Source organism: Monodelphis domestica, chromosome 3 (genome assembly GCF_027887165.1).
Source record: "Monodelphis domestica isolate mMonDom1 chromosome 3, mMonDom1.pri, whole genome shotgun sequence".
In the NCBI taxonomy this organism is placed as follows: domain Eukaryota; kingdom Metazoa; phylum Chordata; class Mammalia; order Didelphimorphia; family Didelphidae; genus Monodelphis; species Monodelphis domestica.
The window spans coordinates 265,072,973-265,099,211 of record NC_077229.1 but is presented as its reverse complement, the minus strand read 5'-3'; the positions used below and the strand labels follow the sequence as shown (position 1 = coordinate 265,099,211).

Genomic DNA, 26,239 nt, shown 5'->3' with positions numbered 1-26,239 from the left:
AGTGTCTTGCGGAGTTATTACCTTCTAAATTTCCAATTTCCCCCCTTGCCCAATCTAATCTACAAGGCATTATTTTCTTCAGTGAGTTTTTGTATCTCTTTTACAGTTGGCTAATTTTGCTTTTAGAGAGTTATTTTCATTAGAGAATCTTTATACCTCATTTTTCAGTTTTGCAAATTCTGTTTTTAAAGATTTTATTTCCTTTAGTATTTTGTGCCTTTTTTACTAAATGGTTGTCTTTTCATAATTTTCTCTTTTTTTACTTTAATTTTCATCTACCATTCTTATTTGATTTTGAAAATTATTTTTAGATATTTTGGGAATTCTTTTACAGCTTCTATCCAATTCACCTTTTTATTTGAGACCTTGCTTGTAGCTGTTTTGACTCCATTGTTTTCAAAGTTTGTGGCTTAATCTTCCTTGTAAAAATAGTGGAATTTTTGTCAAATTCTTATTTGGTGATTTTTTCCACCCTATTTCTTGATATGAAACATTTTGTTAATGTTCTATTTTGTTTCCCATGTGAGACAAGGGAACAAACGAAGGTGACTATTGTGTACTGCTATTTTCAGAGCTAGCTATAGAGAATTGGAAGTTTTCAGTGCTTCAAAGGTGGTATGATCTTGGAAAATGTTTAGTCATTTTTTTCCTGGTCTGAACTCCTATTCTTACCAGGAAGGGTCCCTGACCTCTTGTGATACTGTTCCTCAGGGTCCCTGATCCCTTGGGATTACAATCTCTAATGTTCCTTTAGGATCACTGATCTTTTCGGACCAGAAGTGATATTTCCCCTCAGTACTCCAACTCTCTCTTGAATGAAAGGGCTCTTCTTTGGATCTAGGTAATGGAGTTGCTAAATGGTATCTGGTCCTACATGCAGTGCTTGCACAACGGTCCCCTTGTACTCTCTGATTCACTGCCAGGTCTGTTTACCATCTCCAGCTTGAGGAGTTCCTGAAGCTATTGCTGGTTCTGTCACCACCATCTAGTCCCACTAGTGATGGAACATCCATGTGAGCTCTGCACTAATCTCTACCCCTATGTCACAGATATCTCTCTCTGACCTTATAAGTTGTCTTTAACTAAAAGAAAGTCTCACTCTGAGATATTTTGTTGGTTCTGCCACTCCAGAATTTAATTTGAGGCATTATTTTAAAGTTTTCTTGGGAGGTGAATGGTAAAAGAGCTAGCCTGAGTACTTCTCTACTCCTCCATCTCTGCCAAATGACGTTCTCTTGATAAGATAGCTTGGTGGTACATGGATAGAAAGCTGGGTTTAGAGTCAGGAAGAATAGGGACTGAATCTTGGCTCAACACATGTTTATTTTGTGACCTAAGGCAGTTTACTTAAATTTCTCATCTTCAGTTTCCTCGTTTTTAAAACCTTCTCAGCTTTAGTTCCTTCATCTAAAAAATAGGGATAGTAAAAGGGCCTTTGTCATAGAGATGCAGTAAAGGTCAAATGAAGTAACACATTCAAAATGCTTTTCAAACTTTCAAGTACTAGAAGTCTAAGTTATTAGGCTTTGTTGACAGCCTTGAGGAAATAATTGCCTTCTTAAGGTCATACAATAGTACCTAGGATTGAGTGTTGCACATATTGCCAATTCTTGTTTGTTGAAAAAAAGATAAAGTGGCTTCTTAGCATGTGCTCTCACCCATTTGGATTACCCTGATTATGATTGCTTAGGGATCCCTTTGCAGACTCCTGACACAGTAGGTTGAAATACTGCATCATAGCGATGACATTTCTTAAAAACAAACCATCAAAATGCTGCCAATAAGGACAAAGTATTTAATTACAAACAACATTCAGATACAGAGGTTTGAGCATTGTCATATTGAGCCATAGAGATGTTCCCAATTGCCTTGGAAACATGAACATAAGTACACATCAAACAGGAAAAGTGACTGATAGACTTAATTCCTAATAATAAGACAGACACTAACAGTATTTAAATGGAGATGCTTTCAGAGAAATAGATTACACCAATTTATTTTCAGGCTACAAGCACAGGCTACAAGCATTTATTTATGTGTATTTCCTCAAAATATTTTTATTTCCACTATGCAATATATTCTCACAGCACACACATCTTCCTATAGAAGTTCTTAAATTTTGACTACCACCCATTTTGCTATAAAATGTTGTGGATCTTTGGGTTGCAAGCTAAATTTAAATTAATCCTCTTTTGCTGTGACTTTATTCCATCTGTGCACTGTAGGAGACCATCTAACAGAGCGGAGAAGAGATTGTCTTCATTCTTCTGCTAGTATCTACCCCATCCATCACAGAAAGTATAGCACATTGGGATTCTGAAATCAAAATCTTAATATCAGTCACTACATCCTTCTGCAAAATCTCGGCTTTTCTAGTTCATCTAAACAATGTGCCATTACTATCAAGGGGCCAGGAATTGTGGTAGAGAAGTTTAAGCAAGGGTAAAGTAGCTTTTGTGTCCCCTACAGTTCTTTTTACCCCAATCACAGACTGTTAGAGATGGAAGGGACTGTAATCTTAATATTTTATAGATGGAAAAGCCATAGGGACTATGGAATGTTTTGCCATATCTTTAATGGCTTTGTTTGCTGAGTCACAAAGAGAAATTATTTCAGACACACATATACACTTTAGGTTACACAGTCACATAGGGTGCCTTCACAATTAAGTGTCCAGGCTTCAAAACACTGAAAAAGAATTAAATGACACAGGGGTGGAAAATATCCAAACAGGGTAGTTTTTATGAAACATTAAATAAAAAAATGCAACAGGCTTGTAGGTAGAATAAGCTTTCCCAATGTGAGTAAGGTATTAATGAAGACGTACTACCTAGAATTTCAATTATATCAAAGAGTATTTTTCATACCTTAGGGCTCCTCCTTAGAACATGGGCTGAGGGCCAGTCCTAAATAGAATTGCCTACTGTATAGGTAAACCTCATTTTTAAGTCCAAGAATTCTGGCTGATGTTCATGATGATAGTAAAGGAAAACAAACAAGAGTACCTCATGATCACAGGACCTGATTATTTCAAGACTTGAGATGGTGATAGGAATGCTTGGTGTCTCCAAAGGATTTCTGCATAGAAGAGGATAAATATCATCCACCACTACCCTGTGATTCAGAAGAAATTAGCTAAAGACTTGCTCTTGGGAAATCCCAACTGTCTTTTATAAATAGTGATTTTTAAAATACACTTTTACCCTAGCAATACTCTAGGCTCAGTAGGATCCACAAAGGGCTGCTCTCCTAGCATTTTGCTTTGTTTGCCTCTAACCCTTGAGAGCATCTTCCTTTAGTTTTCAAAGTAATCTGAAAAGATAATACCTCCCTTTCTCAAATCTTGTTTGTTTTATTTTGTTTCTGGTGACAGGGAGGAAGAAATTTGGGATTCCACATTAGTCAAAGTCACTTCCACACAGATGCAAAAAGGAAGAAGTGTGCAAAAAAAAAATAAAAAACTAGAATACTAAGCCCCAAGAAATTGTGCTTCAAACTATATTTGCAAATTCAATGTCACTTTTCTTCCTCTGTCATGTTTAAGAGAGAGGCACTGCCAAAATATAGACTTGATCACCTAATGCTCTTGATAGCAATACTCGTCATCTACTATGGAGGCACCCTACACCCCTAGGTGCTAATTGCGCTTTGGTTGGCTTTGTTAGTAACATTGCTGTGGGATATATTAGATTCTAAGAAGGCTGGAAATGGGGCAGTACTAAGGAAGATCAGGGTAGCTCTGTAATTTCTTTTCATGCTTATTCGCAAGCATCACCACCTCTAGCTGCAGCCCGATCCTGTTGATTGAGGCAATTCCTTCCTTTTTTTGTTGGATCTCCTGGGAGACTTGTTGTACAGCTCGAAGGATGGCATTTTGGACAATCTGCTTGCTGACTTTCTGCAGTTTTACTTCTTCTGATTCTGATCTAAGTTTATTACCTAAGAAATTATAACAAGGAAAAAGAAAAGAAGTTAATTCCAAAAGAACTATTGCCATATAATCACAATAAAAAAATATCAAATATCTATTATGTGCCAGGTGCTATAGACAAAAATGCAAAGAATAAAACTGTTCCTATCCTCAAGGAGCTTATATTCTAAAGGGAAGATGACAATTATGTTTAAATACAAGCAAAATAAATATGGATAATTAAAAAGTAGTTGAAATACAAGTTATTTACTCCAGAGGATATTCAGCTATTCATATAGGGAGGGGCTCTCACTTTTTCAAATATTATAAGATTAGGAAACCAGTAATTAGTCTATTCCTTTGGCATACAACCATCTCTATGACGTTAAAACAATGGTACTCTAATTTTCAACATATATAAAGACTTCAACTACTGGGAAAAGGATTCATTATCTGAAAAAACTGTTAGGAAATTAGACATCAGCATGGTAAAAACTAGATTTGGATCAATACTTTTGACATATAAATATAAGTTTCAAATGGGTACATTACCTTGTTACAAAATTAAAAACACAGAAAATTTAGAAAAATATGCAAAAAATTACTTTTCAGATCTCTAGATAGGAGGAAAAAATGTATAGCCAAAGAATAAAGAGAATCATGGTTGGTTACATAAAATTAGAAAGTTTTTGCACAAACAAATTCAGTATAGCTAAGATTAAGAGACTGTAAAATTAATTGGTAGAAATACCTTTGAAGCAATTTTCTCTGGTACAGTATTATTTCCAAAATATAAGGAACTGATTCAAATTCACACGAGTAAGAGCTGCTCCCCAATTGATAAATGACCTAAGAATATGAACAGGGAGTTCTCAAAAAAAATTGGCTTACCCATAACCAAATGATAATATTAATCTGTAAGTATTAAGTCATAGAATCTCAGAATTGGAATAGACTTGAGAAGCCATCTAGATCAGAGGTGTTGAACACGCCACTTACAATATTCCTGAGCAAAGCCTGGGCAGATTAAATGTAGTTAGAATTTGATTTTAATGTGTTGATAGAGCTAGGTGGCATAGTGAATAGAGGGCAGAGTCTTGAATCAGGAAGAACAAAGTTCAAATTTGATTTCATATACCTACTAGCTGTGTGACTCTGGGCAAGTCATTTGACTGTTTCAGTTTCCTCATCTATAAAATCAGCTGGAGAAAGAAATGGCAAACCACTCCAGTGCCAAGAAAATCCCAAACAGGGACATGGAGTTGGACATGACTGAAATGAGTGAACAATGACAACATTAATTTTAAGAAGAAATATATAAATAGGTGTATACATAAGAAATTATATAGAGTACATAAGAGGCAATCTCAGAGGAGAAGACATCAGCAACTGACAGGGGACCAAGGACTCAGGAAAACCTCCAGCAGAAGGTGAGATCTGAGCTGTACTTTTTTTTTCTAAAACCCTTGCCTTCCATCTTAGAACCAATAATGTATATTTGTTCCAAGGCAAAAAAGCAGTAAAAGCTAGCCAATGAAGTTAAGTGACTTGCCCAGGGTCACACAGCTAGGAAGTGTCTGAATTCAGATTTGAACCCAGGAATTCCTATATTTAAGCCTGACTCATAATCCACCAAGCCACCCAGCTGCCCCAGGGAACCCATTTCTTTATCCATTTTCCATAGCCTCTATGCCACCATCTTGGCTTCAGGAAGGCTCCATTAGCAAAATACCTGAAGGTTTCAAGCTTGTGTGGCCAACACCAGGTTAAATAAAGGCCTAAATTTAAACTCAATATTCTTGAGAGCCTAACAAGTTATTAATAAGAAGTCAGATAAAGATTCAGGCAGATACTTTCATGGAAAAACTGCTGTAGGACAGAGCTTTCACCTGAAGGTGAATTTGAGGGCAATGATGACAAGGTCAGAGCTGTAAGGAAATCTATGCTATACTTGAGGTTAGAACAAAGTTTTAAAGATCAGAGCTCTGCTCTTGGAAACAGTCTCATAACCGAGTTATATGATTGTTAAAACTAAAGTATCATAGAATTTCATATCTGGAAAGGACCTTAACGATCATTGAACGCACCCCCTCATTTTGCAGTGAGAGAATGCGAAGTCCAGAAAGGTCTCAAATAAAATACTTTCTCTGCAGTGTGCAGATGGGTTTGGGAGGAACAAAGAATAAAGCAAACAATAACAACAACAACTAGGTTAGCTCTTTAGTAATAGAGAAAAAAATTTGCTCAATTTTTCTTCAACTGCATGTTTCAGTGATATCAGCAAAGCCAAAACAAATTCAGATGGAGGAGGAGAAAGAATAGAAAATGAAAAATCCTCAAGGGCAGAAACTAACCTAAAAAACTACTAGCCCTGTACATGATGTGCAGATAACCACATGGTCCTCTTTTCATGGTCTTGGAAAATTGTCATGGAGATCAGTGATTTGTGTAGCAGTGTGTTGATACACACTTCATTGCAATACCTAAAAGGTAAATGACAACTAGGCAGAAAGCAGGACTATCTGTAAAAGGATCAAGGCAGTCACACCATTATGATCTACCAGAAGCTCTGGAACTGCTTAGATTTAATCCAAAGAATCAATGAAAAAATAACCTAAGATGATGTGTATATTCTATTTCCTAGCTGAAAATTATAGACATAATTTATTATATCCAAATAATTAGCCCTTCTATGGCCATTCACAGATACTCTTAAGAATGATAGATTTAATTGCATTTCCACTTTCAATGCCCTACATAAATGCATATAAGGAAAAACAAGCCATAGACAAAGGCATGAATTTATTCTTAACAACTTTGAAGTTCTTCTTATCCCCTCTCCCAGTATGTCATCATGGAACTGGCATACCATACTCACAAATTTTTCCCAGCAACAAATTTTCACCATGATCATCCACAAGTTCTCACAACTGACAGTATTAAAGACCTTGGTCAGGTCTCCACAGACTTTAGTTCTTCTCCTGGTATTTTTTCTAAAGTTATCAGGCAGTAAAAGCCATGGTCCTTTCTGAATCCCAGCTGGCTCTCAGATAGATGACCATTTTCCAAGTGAGCAATTAGTGAACAAAGGAAGATGAACAAAAATCTTGTCACCCAGGACTAAGAGACAGAGTCCTCTGATTCTTCACAGGACTGCCTGTTTCCTTTTCCTTTATAGAGATGGGCAATAGAGGCATCCTTGATGTCCTGGGAGAATAACTTTCTCTTGCTATATAACTTGAAATATTTCAGTCAGCTTCAGTGGAGACCCTGCCTTGTAGATAGATCTCTGCTGGGATAAAAGCAGCACCAGGCATTTTGCCAGTCAAGAGGAACCTAATGGCACTCAATAGCTCTTCTTTAGTTGATAGTTTGGCTAGTGATTTACTTCACCCTGAGGCATATGGTCAATGGTTTCACCATTGGTTGAAAGCAGTCTGTTGAGAATACTATGGAAGTATTCAGTCCATTTCTCCAGGATCATTGTCCTTATCACTAATCAGTGTAACCCAATCAGGGCTGAGTAATTAAGATGCACCAGAGGTCTTGCCCATAAATAGCATTAAGGCATCATAGAAGCAGTTTGGATATTGTTATATGAATTTCATCAACCTTCTTAATGAACCTAGAATCCTCCATCTCTCTAAACTTTACTTGCACTTTACTTCTGATTGAGTTAAAGGCTGCCTTCTTAGAGATAGACAAACCATCCTGCTGGTGAATCTGCTAGTTCAGATGAAGGACAATGCTTTCACACTTTCCTAGTGAGCAATGGAGTGAAGCAGGCCTGTGTGCTTGCTCCTAAGCTTTTTAGCATGAAGTTTTCCTCAACATTGTCAGACACATTCAACAAGTATGAAAATGGCATCAAGGTCAACTAACTACACTGCTGGTAAAATTATTTAACTTGAAAAGACTATGAGCCAAGACTAAAGTGGAAGGAAATTTGGTGCAAGACTTTTTGTTCATAGGTGATTGTGCACTCAATACAGTCTCTGAGACTGAGATGCAGCAGAGTATGGATGGATTATACCTTGTGCTAATTTTGTCCTGAAAACCAACACCAAGAAAACAGAGGTTCTCAACCAGCCCTACATAGAACCATCCATTATTTTTAAAAAATGATAAATTTTGAATGCAATGGATAAGTTCACTTACCTTGGCAGCATACTTTCCAGGGATATCCACATCGATGAATTTGATATATTCATTGCCAGATCTATCTTAGCTTTTGGGAAAATCCAAAAGAAAGTGTAGGAGAGAAGAGGCATTAGGCTGCTTACCAAACTGAAGGTCTTCAGAACCCTTGTGTTGACTTTACTATCATATGCCTGTGAAATCTGAACATTCTACCAGCACTATGTCAGAAAAATGAACTACTCCCATTCTGAATTATCTTAGGAAGATTCTGCAAATCATCTAGCAATAGAAGATACCAGAATATGAGGTCCTTTCTCTAGCTGAACTGCCAAAAGCATTCAAACTGCTCCAGAGAATTCAATTTTGATGCACTGGCCACATAGTGCAAATGACAAATGTATGTTTACCTATAAGGCTATATATACGAGAACTCTCACAAGACAAGCACTCAAAGAGAGGTCAGTAGAAACAATATAATGGCACTCCAAAGGTCTCTCTGAAGAGCGTAGTCATCATTGTGAGACATGGGAAATGCTGGCATGGGACCACCTACCATGGCATGCCAGCATCAAAAAAAGATGCTGTACTTCATTAAGCAGAATCACAGTAGTCACAAAGGAAATATGAGATGTACAAATTTAGAAATATTTCTAATGTCCAAATGTTCTAAGAGATTATCTGTGACAAACTAGTGGAAGAACCTCCCAAACTCATATTGGACTGATCAGTCACAGTCAAGCACACTATATCCTGACCCCAACATCATGATGTCATTGGTCCCCTTCAAAAACAAAGGACAAATAACAATCCCCTCTCAGGCAGTATGCTTGCGCTCTCTCTCTCTTTCTCTCTTCTTTTTTTCTTCTTTTCAATCCTTCTCTTTCTCTAACTTTTCCTGTTCCTCTTTCTCCTTAAACCTTTTAGGTTCACTTTCTCCCTCTCTCTGTCATTCTCTTTCCCTCTCTGCTTTTCCATCTCTCCCTCCCTCTTCCTTTCCTTCCCCACACTTGGCTTCCATATCCTTGTGTCTCTAAGGGGGCAGCTATTAGCTGCCACATAGTAAAATTAAAAATCATGTTATAATAATTTTAATGACTAATAACTCAATGTGTTTGCCTTCATGTTTATCTTCATTTTAAGAGACTAACAGTGTCTAGCTGGATTTCTGAAAAAATCTATAGAAAGTCAAGAAGTATTATAAGCAACAAGAATTGATATTTCTAGAATATTCTCAAATTTGTGAAGCCTTTATATAAATTCTCTCATTTGATCATTAAAACAAGCTATTGAGGAAAGATTTATGATGCTAAAGAAACAGAGTAGAATAGAGACAAAATGACTAACCTTGGAGCACAAGTAATCAACAGGCCAGTCTTCCTAAAGTCCAGAATTCTATCCACTACAGCATGTTGCCTCTCAAGAAAGATCCTTGAAGATGACCTTTGTTAGATACCTTAAATCACACCAGCTAAAGAGCTGTCCAACTGAAGTTTTACAAAAAGTCAGCCATATTATAGACTTTTTTCACTCCTGTTTCAGTTTAAAGCTAAGGACAGAAAAAATAAACCACTTAATGATTGCTAGAATAGCCAGGATGAAAATGAAATCCAATAGCTCTAAGATTGCCACTGCATCTTCTTCACACATAAAATGGGAAACACCTTGAGATAAATGAGCAACCAAAGTTAACCAAATGTAATTTCTGAAATTCCTTCAACTCTACTATAATATTGTTCCTATTTTTAAAAATCAATATGAATCTGATTGATTTGAATCAAATATGGATTCACCTGTAGCCTCATTCTGCTAATCTTCAAAGGAACTTTATCCAACTCTGAGGTCAACTGTTGACCACCACCCATATTAATAGCATTTATTTTCCCAAGAATTAAAAGCATTTTCACATTTATTCTCACACTTCTATGATGATACAGAGTCAATTGGAAGAAATGTAGTCTATTTTTCCTTATTTGGAAAATAAGCCTAGTGAAAGTCATATTTTCCCAATGGTTTTCTCAGCAATGGTAGAGCTAGAACAAGAACCATGGTTCTCCAAAAATCTTTGCTTATTCGATATTACAATGTTGAAAATTCCCATAAAAACAAAAAGTATAAAGGATTTTTTTTACACAAACATTCATGGAATCCTCCTGCAATGCTTCATCTCAGCATAATCTTATGCTTCTATATGTTTATAGAACATAAGATATGGCTGGTCCCAAAAGATGAGAAGACTTTGGTTATAAGCCCAGTCAGTAATGAAATTTATCATCTAAAGAGAATTCTGAGTAAGTTTGAAGAAGCATGTTATCCATACGTTTAACAGCAGGGGAAGAAATTTTCTCAGCCAAAAGGCAACTTGTGAACTCTTTATTAAAGGCAAGACAACCTATGATGATGAGGAAATCCTGGCAGTGATGAGATCACTCATCTTTCAAAATTCAAAAACTACCAAAGAAACCCTAAAATAAAAGTTCATGCCACCACTGAGGATGGCCAGTTTAGCAGAAAGCCTCGTCTACTTTTTTTTTTTTAATTTTTGTTTGTTACATAAAAATACCCAGATATAATTGTAATTCCTTCCCCTTCCCCCATTATAGAAGGCATAATTTGACAAAAAGATATAGGTACATATAAATTTATGTCTGCTTAATTCCATTTATCAGTTCTTTCACTAGAGGTGGATATATACTAGTCATTCTTCAAATCATATTTCTGTTGCTGTATATAACACTCTCTTGATTCTGCTCATTTCATTCTTCAATATTTCTTATAGGTCTTTCCATGTTTTTTAAACTAACCTACCCATCATTTTTCATGCCACAGTAGTATTTCATTACAATCATATGCCACAAATTTTTTAGCAGTTCACCAATTTATGGGCCTTCATCTTCTCCTTCCTCTTCTCTAAGTAAAAGAAATTGCAAAGCAGATGTTACTAGAGGCTAGCTGTTTTCATTTCCACAAAAAGAGAAGACAAACACGTCTCCTTTTCTCATAAATGGGACAATAACGACTATAGGATTTTTCTGTGAGACATGTTGGAATTTACCTGCATTACTTCCAGTTCACGGATGTGTAATGAAAACTGCTTCAAGTGCACATAGCACCTTCCAAGTGGAGAAGCTAGGGACCCCTGCTTCCAGGAAATACCTGATAATGTACAATGGAAGTGCCTTGGAGATACTGGAGAAGGTATAAGCATTCCTAAATGTCACTTTCTGACAAGCTCTTACCTGAAAATTTGCATTTATAAGAGCCTATAATATATCTCCACAGAAGCTGCCCAAACTCAATTCATCTTTTCTCCAAAATCTTTTTTTTAGATTTTCCCATTTGAGTTGAAGTATTATCCATGCTCTAAAATTTGGTGTTATCTTTGACCCTCTCAATCTCAACATTTCTAATTAACTTGTCAATTCACACTGATTCTATTTCCAAACTCTCTTCCATATCCATTCCCTTTCTGTTCCAAATTGCCTTCTAATCAGTCTTTGCATTTTTGGCACGTAAAGATTTCATGTGCTTTGATCAGTCACTATTCTGATTAAAAACTCTCACTTGTGGCTCCCAGTAGCTGCTAGCATGCAGCAGCGGCCACACCCCGGGCAACAGCTTCAACAGGCTGGCTAAACCTTGTGAGGGTAGCCATCGGGTCGTCGACCCCTGGTGAACCAGGGCTTTGCTCACCCAGCATGTGAAGACTGCTTCAGCAGAACAGACAGAAGAAACCAATAAGAAGGTTCAATGGCTGAGAGGGCGACGCAGCAAAGCACTGTGGAGTGCTCAAGGCGTGTTGGAGCACAAAAGACAACACGGCCATCCAATGCAGTTGAGGAAGTCTCCAGATGTAACGACTTTTCGTGCCACTGGACCCAGGCTTCCAATACCAAGAGAGTAGGACTGTCTCTGTGCACCGACTCTTCCACTTAAATCTCCTTCACGCACAAGTGTCTTTGTGCTATACTATATACTATTCTGATTAAAACTCTTTACCAGTTTCCTATTGTGTAGATTTAATATAAACTATACCCCTTATTCCTTTTGAAAACCCATTTTTGAGCCCCAGTCTTTGATAGAACACACATGTGTACTATGGGAGGATGAGGCCTTTGTTCCCTGGCCCCCAGGACAGGCTACTTTGGAGTTCCTTGTGACTCCTGGCCATTTGGAAGACTGAAATATCTGACCCAGACTGAGGTGAACTCTATCCAACCAGAGAAACCCAGGAGCAATATCAAGGGCTTTATAAGAGAAAGGACGGAGAAGGTCTCTTTTGGGGTGTTTGGCTCTTGGCTCACTTAGACTGGAGACTTTCTGGCACTGCTGCTTTTGGCTGGCAAATGGAGATTAATTCAGTTTCTCTTTCTCCTTTATTAATAAATAATTATAAATTAACCTACAGTCTCCAGAGAATTTTAATCACAATTCTAGTATATATTCAGTGAAGTCCAAATATCTTAACCTGACATTCAAGATTCACTTTCCTCTGATTTTATCACACACTACTCTGCCTGCTGGATACTAAATTCCATCTCTCAAACACCTCAAAAACATTTTGCCTTTCCCATTTCTGTGCCTTGTCCTATGCTTAGAATTCTCTTAAGCTATAATCTCTACCTGTTGAAATCTCAGCAATTATTATTCACTCAGCTCAAATGCTCTCTCCTCTCTTCCTCCTGTAATGTAAAATAAGCTCTCCCTAACCAACTTTCTTATAGTTGTATGTATACTTCTCTTGTACACTATTTTCATTACATGATCAATTCTGTAAATTTACTTTTCTGATTCTATGAACTTTATCAGCATGGCCATTTGTTTTTTCTCCCCAATCTTCCCTTTTCATCTCCCTTTTATGATTTATCTTCCCCATTTGGAATGTAAGCTCCTTGAGGTCAGAGATCATTATTCTTTTTGCTTTTATTTCTATCCCCAACAGTTAGCATAGTGTTTAGTACATGATAATGCATTTAATAAATGTGTATTGACTTGACATGTTATATTATCAAGAACTTAGAAGTATCATCATTCCACTTGTTCTGGCTCACCTGCAAAATTCCTAAGTGAACATAAAAAAGATTAAAATATAATTGGGTAATGTTTAACAAAAATAAAAATAAAATAAAATATAATGTTAGTTTGTGCTTTTCTAAGTAAATTTCTATTTGAGTTTGATATTATTGCTTTAGAAGTCTATAATCACCGTGAATGCAAGGAACAGATGAGATGTTCTTTCTTTTTTATATTTCCTAGATGCCTATCCTCAGTGTTCTGTATTCAATAGATGCTATTGAATAGACTTGTTATATAATTGAAGAGACTTGTTAACACAATGGATTATCTAATATTTACCTATGTAGTGTTTTTGTGAGAAAAATCTTTTGACCTGTTTTATTCATTCATGTGATAAATTGTATGGTAATGGGGATGAAGGGTACAACAGAAAATAATTAGCTGTCACAGTGGTGTCAGACTTAAATGGAAATGGGATCCCCGTAAACCATAAATAAGAATCCCTATAGTGTACATATTGATTTAGAAAACCATATACATACATACATACATACATATAATATACAGAGGTATGTGTTTATGTATATATATTTAATATTTTATTTACTCTGTCAAATATTTTCCAAATACATTTTAATCTTCTGCTTTTGGCCACATGTTTGTCATCTCTGAGCTATCGCCATTGTTTGGATGATCACTCAGTAAAGTGAGTATTAGTGAGTAAATTGAACTAATGTACAACAGGACAATATAACTCCAAATGCCCACTTTTTAAATGGAGAAAATTAAGTATACAGTGGTTTGGTTGAGAACTTTATACTTTTGCCAGCCAATACTCCCATGATCTCTCCCATATTAAGGTAAGTGTATAAAAAGAGTTAGGAGATGGGAGATTTTGACCTAACTTTGTTATTGTTAATCAGATTCTGTTGGATCCCTAGATGTAGTGGACTTTTAAGTTAGAAAAACTTTATTTTAAAGAAAAAAATCAATCTTAAGGAAAATGCTATTGCTATATTTCACAGCTGAATTGCTTTCTCCTAAAAGCCTTTCTTGCCAACGCTTTAAAGAAAAAAGAAAAGACTCAAAGGCAAAAGGTGTCAGATTCCCTCTTGACGTTGTCTATCATTTCCAACACACAGGGGAAAGAAATGCTTTCATTTGATGGGAAATGAAGTAGGGAAGATATTCCCCAAAGTGTCCCCTTATACATACTTCAAGTAACTTAATCAGTTGAAGAAAATGTATTATAATGGGAGTAAGGAGAATTTGGTAGAAATAAACCTAGGTATTGAAAAGATAAGGAAAAGGATCTGGGGAGCCAATACCAACTTTTCTAAGCTCCTTTTTCTAAATAATTTACTTTCATATCTTCCCAAATGATTCTTCTTCTCCCCTCCCTCAACTATATTCTAGATATAAGCTGGTGGAAAGAGAGTTAGGTAGACATCAACAGGAATATTCAATATAACAAAAATAGCCCAATCTGAGTAATGCAAAATCTTCACAGAATACCATTGGAAAGAAAGACATAAAAGATCAGCTGGTTGAACTCTTATCTGAATAGGAATTTCATCTGGTATCTAAAAAGATGCCATGAAGATTTGAAATGAAGACCAACAGAGAAGAGGAGGTCACTATTTTCTTTTTTTTAACCCTTCTTAGAATTAATACTCTGTATTGGTTCCAAGGCAGAATAAACATAAGGGCTGTGCAATGGAAGATTAACTGATTTTTTCCAGTATCACAGAGCTAGTAAGGCTGAGGTCAGATTTGAACTCAGGACCTCCTGACTCTAGGGCTATTTCTCAATCCACTTCACCACCTAGCTGCCCCCTGGAACTCACTACTTTCCATGATATGAAGTGTTACTTTTAGAAAACTGATTGTTAAAAAGCACCGCTCATTCATGCTTACTTTCCCTATGTGTAGTGTGTCAGTTTGGCCTATAGAAAGGAAAAGCAAGAGATGAAGTCATGATATACAATTAGAACAGAGATGTTATAGAAGAAGAGAACTGAAAATCAGAGAGAAACATGAGGGTACTTCCACTTGGTCCACTCACCTGGCTCTAAAGATAGGCTAGGCATGGTATGAATTTGTTGAAAATTCCTTTTAGTGACAAGAACGAAAAAAAAGACAGAAAAAGGCATGGGCCCTCAATTCACATCAGATCCTGAGACCAGGATGCATCTGGAGAAGGTTCCTACATCTTGAGTTCCCGGTTCTTTATGTTTTTCCCTGCTAGAAGTACATGTGTGAGATTTGTGTATTTTTGTCTACCATGCTTTCTTTGCCCGCTCAAAAAAAAGGAATTGCCTTGAGGGTTAAACAAATTGAACTGTACATTTCCTGAAAGTCCTTGGTTGATGCAGCTTACATATTTTCTAGAGATTCAGGATCTGGGAGATACTTTTAGGTAATATGATTAAAATTCTCTGCAGACTGTATATTAATTAGAAGCTGCTTTCATACCCACAAGCAAGCAGAGGCTGAGAGATAATCCAGTGTTTGCCAAGAATAAAACACTCCAGAGAAGAAAGAGGGTGGGATGAGTATCCAGCTTCCTCGGGTCCCTCTCTTATAATATAAAACCAGTTTTTGCCACTCTTCCTGGAACTCTGTTTAGACAGGCTTAACCTAGTTCGAGGTCAAAGTCCTCACTTTTGGTCATGCTACCAGTCCAATGGGAACTTCCTCCAGCCCCCTTCCTTATGTTAAGTCACCAGCATGACAGGTAATCAAAGGGTGGGGCTGATACTGATCAAAGACAGGTTTTCAAACAGAAAAAGGTGGTATAATTTATATTAAATTCATAACTAGGAAGACAAAGAATTGGAAATTGGAGTGATGTCCATCCATTGGGGAATTGGGGAATGGCTGAACAAATTGTGGTATATGTTGGTGATGGAATACTATTTAGCTATAAGAAATGACAAATAATTTCAGAAAAAAAGCTGAAAAGGTCTACAGAAACTGATGCAGAGCAACATAAGTAGAACTGGGAGAATGTTGTACACAATAACAGCAATATTGGACGATGATTGTCTGTGAAAACATGGCTACTCTCAGCAATACAATGATCTGGGACAATCCTGAAAGACGTACAATGGGGAATATTATCCACCTCCAGAGAAAGAATTATTGGAGTCATCTTTCACATCAATATATTTATGATTTTATTTGGAGGTTTGGGTTATGTGTGAGTTTGCTCTTACAACAATGACCAATATGGAAGTGTGTTTTGCATGACAATAAAAAAGGGAAAAAATTCATACTAAGATCAAAGCTGAGCAATATATTTTTAATGCATGGCTTTATCATTATGCAATTGTTGTATTATTTTAATTTATTCTATTTAAAGTAATCTCTATGGTATCTAAGAATGCCATCTGTCACTATGAGGAACCACCTCCATCATACCAAGACTGTGTGACAAGGGTTTACTGAAATATAGTAACTACAGAGAATAGGAGGGATTTATCAGAGCTGAGGGCTCAAGAGCTGATTCCATTTGATAAATCAATGCCCCCTAGATAGACAGTCTGCACTGCCCCTCACTTAGTGATGAATAAAAGGTTATAGACTCACAGAAAACTATAGCATTTGGCATTCCTGCATGGTGGTGTAGCTATGCACAACCAAGCAGAATGAATATGAGATAGCTAGCATCAAATTTTTCTTAAAGAATAGAAACAGTAATGTGTCTTTTATTGATAATGGTAAAGTTAGGTACCTTTCCCGTATATTAAGTCAAAAATCTCTCTCTTAGCAGGCAGCTAGACTGAACAATGGAGCACAAGACTTGAGAGTCAGGATAGACCAAAGTTCAGGATAGACCAAAGTTCAAATCTGGCCGCGTAACCAGCTGTGTGACCTAGACAAAGCATTTTTCCTCAGTTAACTTGAGTTCCCTCATCTGTAAAAAGGGGATAATTGCATCTACTTTCCAGAGTTGATGTGATGATAAAATGAGACAATATAAATAAAACATTTTGCAAAGTTTTAAGTATTATATAAATGCTAACTAGTACTAGTAAGTAGTAGTTAGGTCCCGGTTCTTATGAATAATGAATTCCCTAAAATGGTTGCACTATTCCAGTTTATACTGCATATTTCCATTGAGCTAGAACCAATTATCATATTTCACAGTTATAACTTTAAATAGTAAAAGTTTGAAAATGCACACATACTTGAAGGATCTATTATTTGCACTAATAAGGACCTAGCTATAGTTGACTTTCTAATGGTTGCTCATGGTTTTGCTATATGGAGCTAATTATATACTTAATAGCAATAATCCACATTTACAGAACAATTTAATGTTTACAAAAATCTTCTTAAACCTGTGATAAGTTGGGTCTTAATATTGTAGATAGGGTCTATTAGTGTTATTTGTAATGACAAAGCTGTTTTTACTGTGTGTTGCAAGCCTGCATTGGGATATTAAATATAAAGCTCTCTCTGGATTCTGGCTCCAAGCCAGACCATAGTGAAATATCCTCAGAAAGCAAGCACACCTAGATGAAGCATCCTCAGGCAAGTCAAACCAACAACTCCTAAATGACCACCTCTCCTCAAACCCAGGCAGACACAGTCCCCGATCTAAAGACCATGAGTTTCAGGAACTGGAGTGCCCTCTAGATCATTAACCCTTATCCCAGCTCAGCCTCTGCAGCATTCAGTAAGAGAAAAACACTTGTGGAGAAGAAATATATCACCAGAAACAGCCACTAACCAAACGCCAAGTCAGAAAAGCCCCAAAGTCCCAGGAAAAGCAATAAATCCCAGAATACCAACCTGCTAACACCTTATTCCTCCCCACAGCCATCATTATTAAAGGCAAACCTGGACAGGTTGCAGCTCAACAATTGCCTCCACAGGCACTACAGAGCCCATCTGCTCAGTAGATACAACTACTGAAGACCCAGAAGAGAAAATTCTTGCCACCAAAGTCCTTGACATTATCCAATGGCTCAACACCAGAAATTCATAGAGTTCTATCAGTGGAAATAATAGTAACTCTGACCAGCACAGTGAGCAGAGCATTCAACCTAGTGTTGGGAAGATCCAGCATCAAATCCAGCCTTACTAGTTGTATTACCCTGGGCAAGTCACTTACTCTCTATCTCCATCAGGTTGCACAACTGTAAATTAGGAAGAATAATAATGGCAGTTACCATTATTGTTGTACCAACCATATACCATGTCCCTCTTTGGATTTACCTATTCCTTCCCTTGCTTTCACTATGCCTTCTCCGTAATGAACAAGCTTGCTTTCATCTTGATTATTATTCTCTTTCTTTTTTTAAACATTTATCTTCTGAATTAGAATCTATACAAACTATTGGTTCCAAGGTAGAGGAGTGTGGTAAGGGCTAGGAAATTGGGGTTAAGGTAGAAGTCTACCTAACTCCTCCTATTATTCTCTATCACCCTCTTCCCTCTTCTGATAGTGACTAAGAACTGGCTATCTCTTGGTAACACTAAACCTTGAATACCTTTTTCTAGTACTGCTTGAACTTTCTGTCATATTCCCTCCCTTTGGTTCACTGGGAAGCTCTACTGGTATGAGAAATGAAATGTTCCTCGTTCTCCATTTGTATTTCTGTATCCTCTCTCCACCTCAATCACTCAACAACCTCACCTCCTTTGAAATCCATACTACTCAAAATTTATCACACAAATCATGTATAACCTATATCAAACTGCTTAGTCTCAGGGAGGAAGAAGGGGAGGAAGAAGGGAAGGGAGAGAATTTGGAACTTGAATTTGTTAAAATGAATGTTTTAAACTGTTTTACATGCAATTGGGAAAAGTAAATATTATTTTTAAATGCAACAAAAAATTATTATTCAATATAGATCCTCTGGACTGTTATCCATCAATGCCTATAGCATTCTCCTTCTTTCCCTTCAGTGCGTGGCTCATAGTCTTTCTTGAGCACTAGGGGACCTCAGCGTGAAAATATATATTTTGTTAAATGTATCTTAAACTTTCTGTTCTTTGATATATTCATTTTTCATGACCTACTTATACTTATTCACAGAGAAGTTTGATCATAATTTGATCTTACCATCAACCCATGAATGTTCTGCTGTATTCATAGATGCTGAAATGTTTTTATCCTATCATCATCAATCATATCTAACCAAGCTTCAACTTCCTCCTTCATTCATTGTTAAATGGAACTGGAAGAAGTCAGGAGACCATGCTAACTTGGTTCTACTACAAATTTATATTAAATAACCTCAAAAATGAAAGAAATCCAGAAAAAGAGGAAAGAAAATGACCCATTTCTTACTACCAAGGAGTTCACACTGTGAGGGAGATAACATGAAAATAATTATGTACAAATAATAAGCAGGCTTAAGTAATTTTCATTTTAGAGGGAAGGTGCTAGCATTAAATTGGATAAGAAGTTTTCTGTGCAAAATGTGATATTGTCATTGGGTTTGAAAGGAGATGAGGAGAGAAAGCAGTCTAGACAGTGAAAGGGCATGAAGTCACCAAGATTGAATATGTTATATTTAAGGATTAACAAGTAGGCTAATGAAACTGGATCATAGAGCAGGTAAGGTAGAAGAATGGCATGATAGGAAGAAGCCAGGTTATTATGTGCTTTAAATGCCAAGCTTCTAGAACATTTTTATATTTCATCCTACAGGTAACAAATAAGAAGTCATTGGAGTTTTAGAGAGGAGTATGATCAGACTTGCTTTAGGAAAATCAGTTTGGCTGCTGAATGAAGGATAGACTTGAACAGGAAGAGACTTGGGGCAGAGAAACCAAACAAAAGACTTTTATAATAGTCCAATGTGAAGTTATGACCTTAACATCATGATGCCATTGATCCTCTTAAAAAAAGGACAAAACAGCCAAAAAGGGGGAGACAGGATAGTTACTATAAGGGATAGTAATACTTTTAAAGAGGAGGAGAAAATGGTCCTACATCTGATGCTGCCTATTGCAAAATCTCTTAACTGTCTATATTAAACTCAACATGTCTAAAACTGAACTCATTATTTCTCTAAAACCCTCTCTTCTTAACTTCTGCATTATTATCAGGACTCTTAGTGTACTATTATCATTGGTCTTCCAGTCAGTTTGCAATCTAGTATCACCTTTCACTCCTCACTCTATCTTAATCCCCATTTCCAATAAGTTGCCAATTCCTGTTAATTCTACCTTTATAACATGTCTTGTGTAACTTTCTTCTCTTCCATATCTCTGCTTCTGAACCTCATAACTTCACATTAGACTATTATAATAGTCTTCTGTTTGGTTTATCTGCCCCAACTAACTTTCTATTATACCTAGGATAAAATATAAAATATTCCACTTGCATTGTATATATCTAATATGTGTATGAAGTTGTTTGCATGTCTTTTTGCCACTAGAATATGAACACTTTGAAGTCAGAACAGTGTTACTGCCATTCTTGTAGTCCAAGCCTTTAGCACATTCCTGGCACATAGGAAACACTTGACAAACGCATCGCTAAAGAAGTTGAATTACCATCTGCTTTGTCACTGAATCCCAGAAACCACTAGACTTTTCCATTGGATTTATAGTTAAAGCCTTCAATAAATCTTATCTTCTCTTCCTCTTAAAATATAATTTGGAAAATAGTGATTGCTACTTTTCTATTTGGATTCCTAACGTTTAGCACATAGCAAGTGCTCAATAAGTGCTTTTTCATTCATTCATTCAATAAGAAGTAAACTGAACCCTTTATCATATAAAACATCCCAGCATAGGGTTATACTATAGATCATTCAATGATCCTTTTCTCAAGGGAAAGAATAAGGAAATAGGAATGCCATATGACCCAAAATGGACATGGATCCTATCCTACACTTCCTCACCTGTCTAATATGGTTTTAACCAAGTCTCCTACAAAATAAGTCAATTGTAACATAGTCTCATTCTCTCTCTCTCTCTCTCTCTCTCTCTCTCTCTCTCTCTCTCTCTCTCTCTCTCTCTCTCTCTCTCTCTCTCTCTCTCTCTCCTTCCTCTCATCTTTCTCTTGCTCTGTCTCTGTCTCTCTCTTTGTCTCTGTTTTGTCTCTATTTCTCTGTCTGTCTGTCTGCCTGTCTCTCTGTCACTCTCTATCACTCTCTCTCCCCTACCCCCATCAGAGGAAGGATCCAATATAAAATAGAGGTAAACTAAGACATGACTGGTTATTTTTAAGAGATCAAAGAAACTTCCTTTAAAAGGAAAAATAGGTCAGTCGATCTGGATAGTGGGGACTGGGCATGGCAGATGTATCCCTTGTTGAGTCTTTTTTTAACCACATTTTTGAGGCTTCCATTTACCATCACTAATCCCCTGTGTCTCACTTCAGGCCTAAGGTTTGAACAAGCCATTACTACCATTGACCTTACACAAGAAGATGGGGAAAGATTTGTGTTTTTTTTTTTTTAAGAATGTGGGATCATGAGTTAAGAGACCAGGGCTCTGAGGGAGGGTGAGAGAAGGAAGCAGAGTCAGAAAAGTAAGCAAACAAATGGGAAAACCAGAAGTCAGTAGTGCTAGAGGGAAAACTAATTGGCTGTATAGGAAAGCATTCCCTGGACTCTTAGAGGAGGGGCTCTCCATATGTCAGTGGAGGTTAAAGGAATAGAGAGGAGTAAATGTCCTGTGTCTGAGTAGGAGGACACTTGCTCCCTACAGGGAATTGCCAGCTGGCTGGCTAAGCAGGGTGCTCCTCCAGCTCTGGCTGGCAGCAACTCCTTGAGGAGACCTCAGTTCCATGGCCTCTGCTGCCCCTCTGTGGCCACTGTTCCTGAGGCTGCCCTCTATTCCCTCCCTTTCAGGGAGCCTGTGATTTAGAAAAGATGGAGGTCTCTTCCTACAAAGTTGGCAGCCCTTTTTCTGAAAACAAAGCAAGGGTTGTGAATGACAGGGGAGGGTCAAGGCAATCCTCCTTATTAATGATGAGCACACAGATGTCTTGCCCATCACTTGGACATTTCATAAAGATTCTTGCTGATTCATCTTCCGAAGCAGCTCCAAACAGTGGGGAAAAGGTATAATATGGCCAAGGGGCTGCCTGACTCCATTAATATAATGATCATGTACCAATATTACCAAATAATCTTATATTGGAATAAATGATTCAAAATCAGTTTTGTTATCCACCATTCTCCCCCATAAGAACCTCTGCCTCCACTCCAACAGCAATATTGTCTTTAAAAAGGAACACAGAAATCAATACAAAAGGTTCATTTGCCACAGACACTGGGTCCCCCCATACATCCCTGAAAGTGAGGAGGGAAGAGAAAAGAGTAGCCAATAATCACTGTGACAAGTTGCCAAAACAGTCAAAGTTTAGTAAAAATTTCTCAAGAGTATCTCTTAATCAGTTCCAGGATAAGGCCATTGCACAGGGCACAGGGCAGCTGGTACCTCTAACTCAGTGCTTCCGGTTTATCTGTCTACAGAGATTTCTCTAATAAGAGAATTGAAAAAGAAATAACAAAAAATGGAAATAAGTTACTAACTCATGGTATAGAATGTAAGCTCTTTGAAAGCAAAGACTATTTCATTTTCATCTTTAATCCTCAGTGCCTGGCACATAGTAGACAATTAAAATCGTGTTGATTCATTTCAGTGGAATGCATTCTAGACTCAGCTTCAGATTTTGGTTCACATTCTAGGTCTGCTGCTTAAGCAACACTTACCTCTCTAGTCCTAGAAAGTTGAAAGAGTTGAAGATGTTCTCAAAAGTCACTCCCAGCTCAAAATACAAACTTTTAGGAACTCACTTCTCCAGATGAGTTTCCGGAATAGTAAGTAAAACATGACTGGAAGAAGTCGATTGCCTATATCCCATTTTTGCCCAAAGTCAGATTCTTCTCTGAACACATGTTGGCTCTTCCATTACAATGGAATCTCTGAGATCAAAGACTATTTTTGCCTTACTTTGTATTCACACCTCTTAGTTACACTAAAGGCTGGAACAGATTATGCATATAATAAATGCTTATTACCTTAAAAAGGAAATTTTAATGAATATAATAATACAATTTTAATCACCAAAGAAGCAAAATTTTTGGTTTATGGTTTTTAGGAGGACATATGGAGAATAAATGTCATTTTCCAAATCATCTAGTTCAACCCAATCATTCTAAAAATGGGAAAAGGGCAACTAGAAAAGGCAAGTGATTTACCTATGGCCACACACATAATTAGTCACTAAGGCTGAACTCAGACTTTATGACTCCCAGTTCAATGTTCTTTACAATAAACCACATTTCTTCTCTCTCACTCAAGAGGGGAGAAGTCATCTTTTAAAAAATGAGAATTAATGAAGAGGATAGGGGGAAGCTAAGTTGGCCAGCCTCAGAGATCATTTGCTTCTTTAAAAAAATTCATTAAGTGCATGTAAAAGTACTCACCAGGTTTCACTTTTGGCTTGGCCTCCATAAACTCACTTCCTATATTCTTATGTCTCAAATTTGTCTTCTTTCCTTTTCACTTTAGTCTCTGTCTCTGTATCTTTCTTGTTGCTTTCTGCACTCTGCCCCTTCCCCCAGGTGTATTAACTTCTCTGCTCTGATGAACTGTAAAGCATAGGACTCAATGGCAGATGGGGTCCTTCAGATACCACTAAAACCTGATATAGACAACACAACAGAGTAAGAGAATTGGGGGAGAGTAGAATTTTCAACTTTAAGGTCACTTTTAATCACTATTTTCAAAGTCGTTTACCTAAAAACCAAAAAGATTTCTCTATCCCTCCTCCCTCCCACCTCTTTCAGATCACTAAAAATTATAGAGTATATGCTAAACACCACTGATGGAGGTAGTCTCTTACTGAGAGCTTCCTTCACGGTTGAAATAATTGGCTTTATTTACAAATAATCTATTATCACATATATAACATACATATATTTACCTATGAATCTATGTATATGTGTGTATACTTTTTTAAATATGAATGACAAAGATGATTTAAAGTCCCATTTCAGGCTGTTTGCCTCAGGTGGTGAAGGTACTGGTGATTATTATCATTACTCCACCTCTGGGAGAACTTCATATATTCTAAATATGCTTGAAATTGGAAGATTAGCTTTTTTATTGTTTATAGAGATCCATAATCTATGAAATCTTTTAAATATGCTTGAGATTGGAAGATTTTTTTTCTTGTTTCACAGAGATGCATAATGTATGGAACATCAGGCTCCACTTGATGAGTTTACAAGGTTTAAGATCTTTATTCAGTGAGAGTGACGCTAATCTTTTGCATTTATAAAACACTCGATTTCCCAAAGAATTTTCCATTTTATTATCTTATTTATTAAATCCTCATAAGCAACTTGTGACACTCATAAAACAAGTTTTGCCACACACATTTGACAAGTGAAGAAACTAAGGCAAAGAGAACCAGTATGTGTCCAAGGTGCTACTTGGACATAGGTCTTCTTGTCTCCAAGGCCAACTCTCTATCTATCTCTCCAACTCCACAGGAAAATAATTGTGGAATTGACAGTCAGTTGAGTGGAAAGAAAAAGTAGTTACAAAAGTGACTTAAGGAGGTGGGGGGGGAGAATAATCTCAGAAACTGAAGGAGACCTCATTGATGCATCCATCCCTTGGGATATGTGTTCCGGCTTTTTTTACTCTAGCAGAGAGACTTCAGTAGGTAATGCAAAAATAGGGTGCTGGGCTTGTAGTCAGGAAGACCTGAGCCAAAATCCAGTATCAGATATTTACTAACTGTGTGACCCTGGGCAAGTCACCTGACTTCTTTTTACTTCAGTTTCCTCAACTATAAAATTGGTGAAATAATAGCAACTACCTCCCAGAATTTTGAGCATCATATTCCTAAAAGCAAATGCTTATTCCCTCCCATCCCTTCTATTCTCTTTCACACTGAATGCAATGGACCATGTAAAGCTGAAAGTAATCCTCACCCTTTGAGGGAAGTATTACTCTTTGCAAAGAGAGGACAGAGAATATTGGATCCACTTGAAAGGGTAAGAGAATCGAGGAACACCTGGGAAGAAGAGAGGAAAACATGGGACTGGGCACATTAGGAGAATCTATATGATACAGGAGATGGAAGGTGCATAAAGAAGCATTTTCACAGATACTCAGAGATCCTAGTTTCCTTTTCCTACTCCTTGGCTCACACTTTCCTCAAGGCCTGGTCTATTGACATTAAAAATGTTTCCACCTTAGGGAAAGCCTGAATGTTTATGCTCTGACTAGAAAAACAGGAAGCCAACTTAGGCTAACTAAGGGTGATAAGATTCTAGGTCTAGGGTTGGATGGGACTTTAGAAGCTACCCAGTCCATCCTACTCATTTTACAAATGAGGAACAAAGCCCCAGAGAAATTAAATGACTCACCCCGTCTCACAAGTTGTAAAAGTACCAGAGCCATGATAACAAAACAGGTCCTTGACTCCAAAACCAGTGCACTTTCTCTTGTACTTTCTTACTTCTTAAATAGGAACCTCATAGCTAATGTCATTCAGTCCCAACTCTTCATGACCCCATTTGGGGTTTTCTTGGCAAAGATACTGGAAGTAGTTTGCCATTTCCTTCTCCAGATCATTTTACAGATGAGAAACCTGAGGCAAACAGGATTCAGTGACTTGCAAAGAGTCACATAGCTTGGAGTTGTCCAAAGTCAGATTTGAACTCAGAAAGAAGAGTCTTTCTGACTCCTAGCCTGGTATATCTATTGTACCACCTGGCTGCAGAGGTAATGGAAAAAATCTACAGGAGGGAACCATGGAACCGAAAAGGATAAAATCCCGGGGATAGCCATCACTCATTGTACTTGACTTCTAGTCACAACCATACCTTGTGCCTGGGTGGCATAAGTATGCAATTATTTAGCTGACTGGATTAATATAAACAATAAAACAAAGGACTGAATCCTCCAAAGTCCAATTCTTGACTTCTATATTGATCAGTTTAGCTATATTATCACTTTAAATCTCCACTGTCCAAACATAACTTCTAATTATTTTTTGACAAGTGACCTTTAAGTATTTGAATGTGACCTTAACAAAAATTAGTGATTTCTAACTATCCTTTTGACCTTTGCTGAATTATAAATGCTAATCAGAATTCCTTTGCACTTTCTCATCTAGCCCCAATAATAGTCAAAGGCTTTTTTTTTTTTTTGCTAATATTTGTGTCTTCAGATACTGAT

The 26,239-nt window shown here is 37.1% G+C and overlaps 1 protein-coding gene across 7 annotated transcripts in view; it reads right to left on the bottom strand.

Annotated features, from left to right (window-relative positions):
* Positions 1–247: 247 nt before the first annotated feature.
* The window catches only part of AKAIN1 (A-kinase anchor inhibitor 1), a 98,530-nt gene continuing 72,538 nt past the window's right edge, over positions 248–26,239 (bottom strand). For 5 of the 7 annotated variants that reach the window (XM_056823742.1, XM_056823741.1, XM_056823739.1 and 2 more), the window contains exons 2-5: positions 23,470–23,687; positions 3,779–3,939; positions 3,006–3,078; positions 1,782–2,316 (exon numbers count right to left, since the gene is read on the bottom strand). In XM_056823742.1, the coding sequence (XP_056679720.1) occupies positions 3,031–3,078; positions 3,779–3,939; positions 23,470–23,497 (237 nt within the window). In that variant the 5' untranslated portion in view covers positions 23,498–23,687 and the 3' untranslated portion in view covers positions 1,782–2,316; positions 3,006–3,030. Of the gene's footprint in view, positions 1,408–1,781; positions 2,317–3,005; positions 3,079–3,778; positions 3,940–23,469; positions 23,688–24,987; positions 25,071–26,239 lie in introns of those variants that run through there. The other 2 variants (XM_007487666.3, XM_007487669.3) reach the window with 2 other exon arrangements.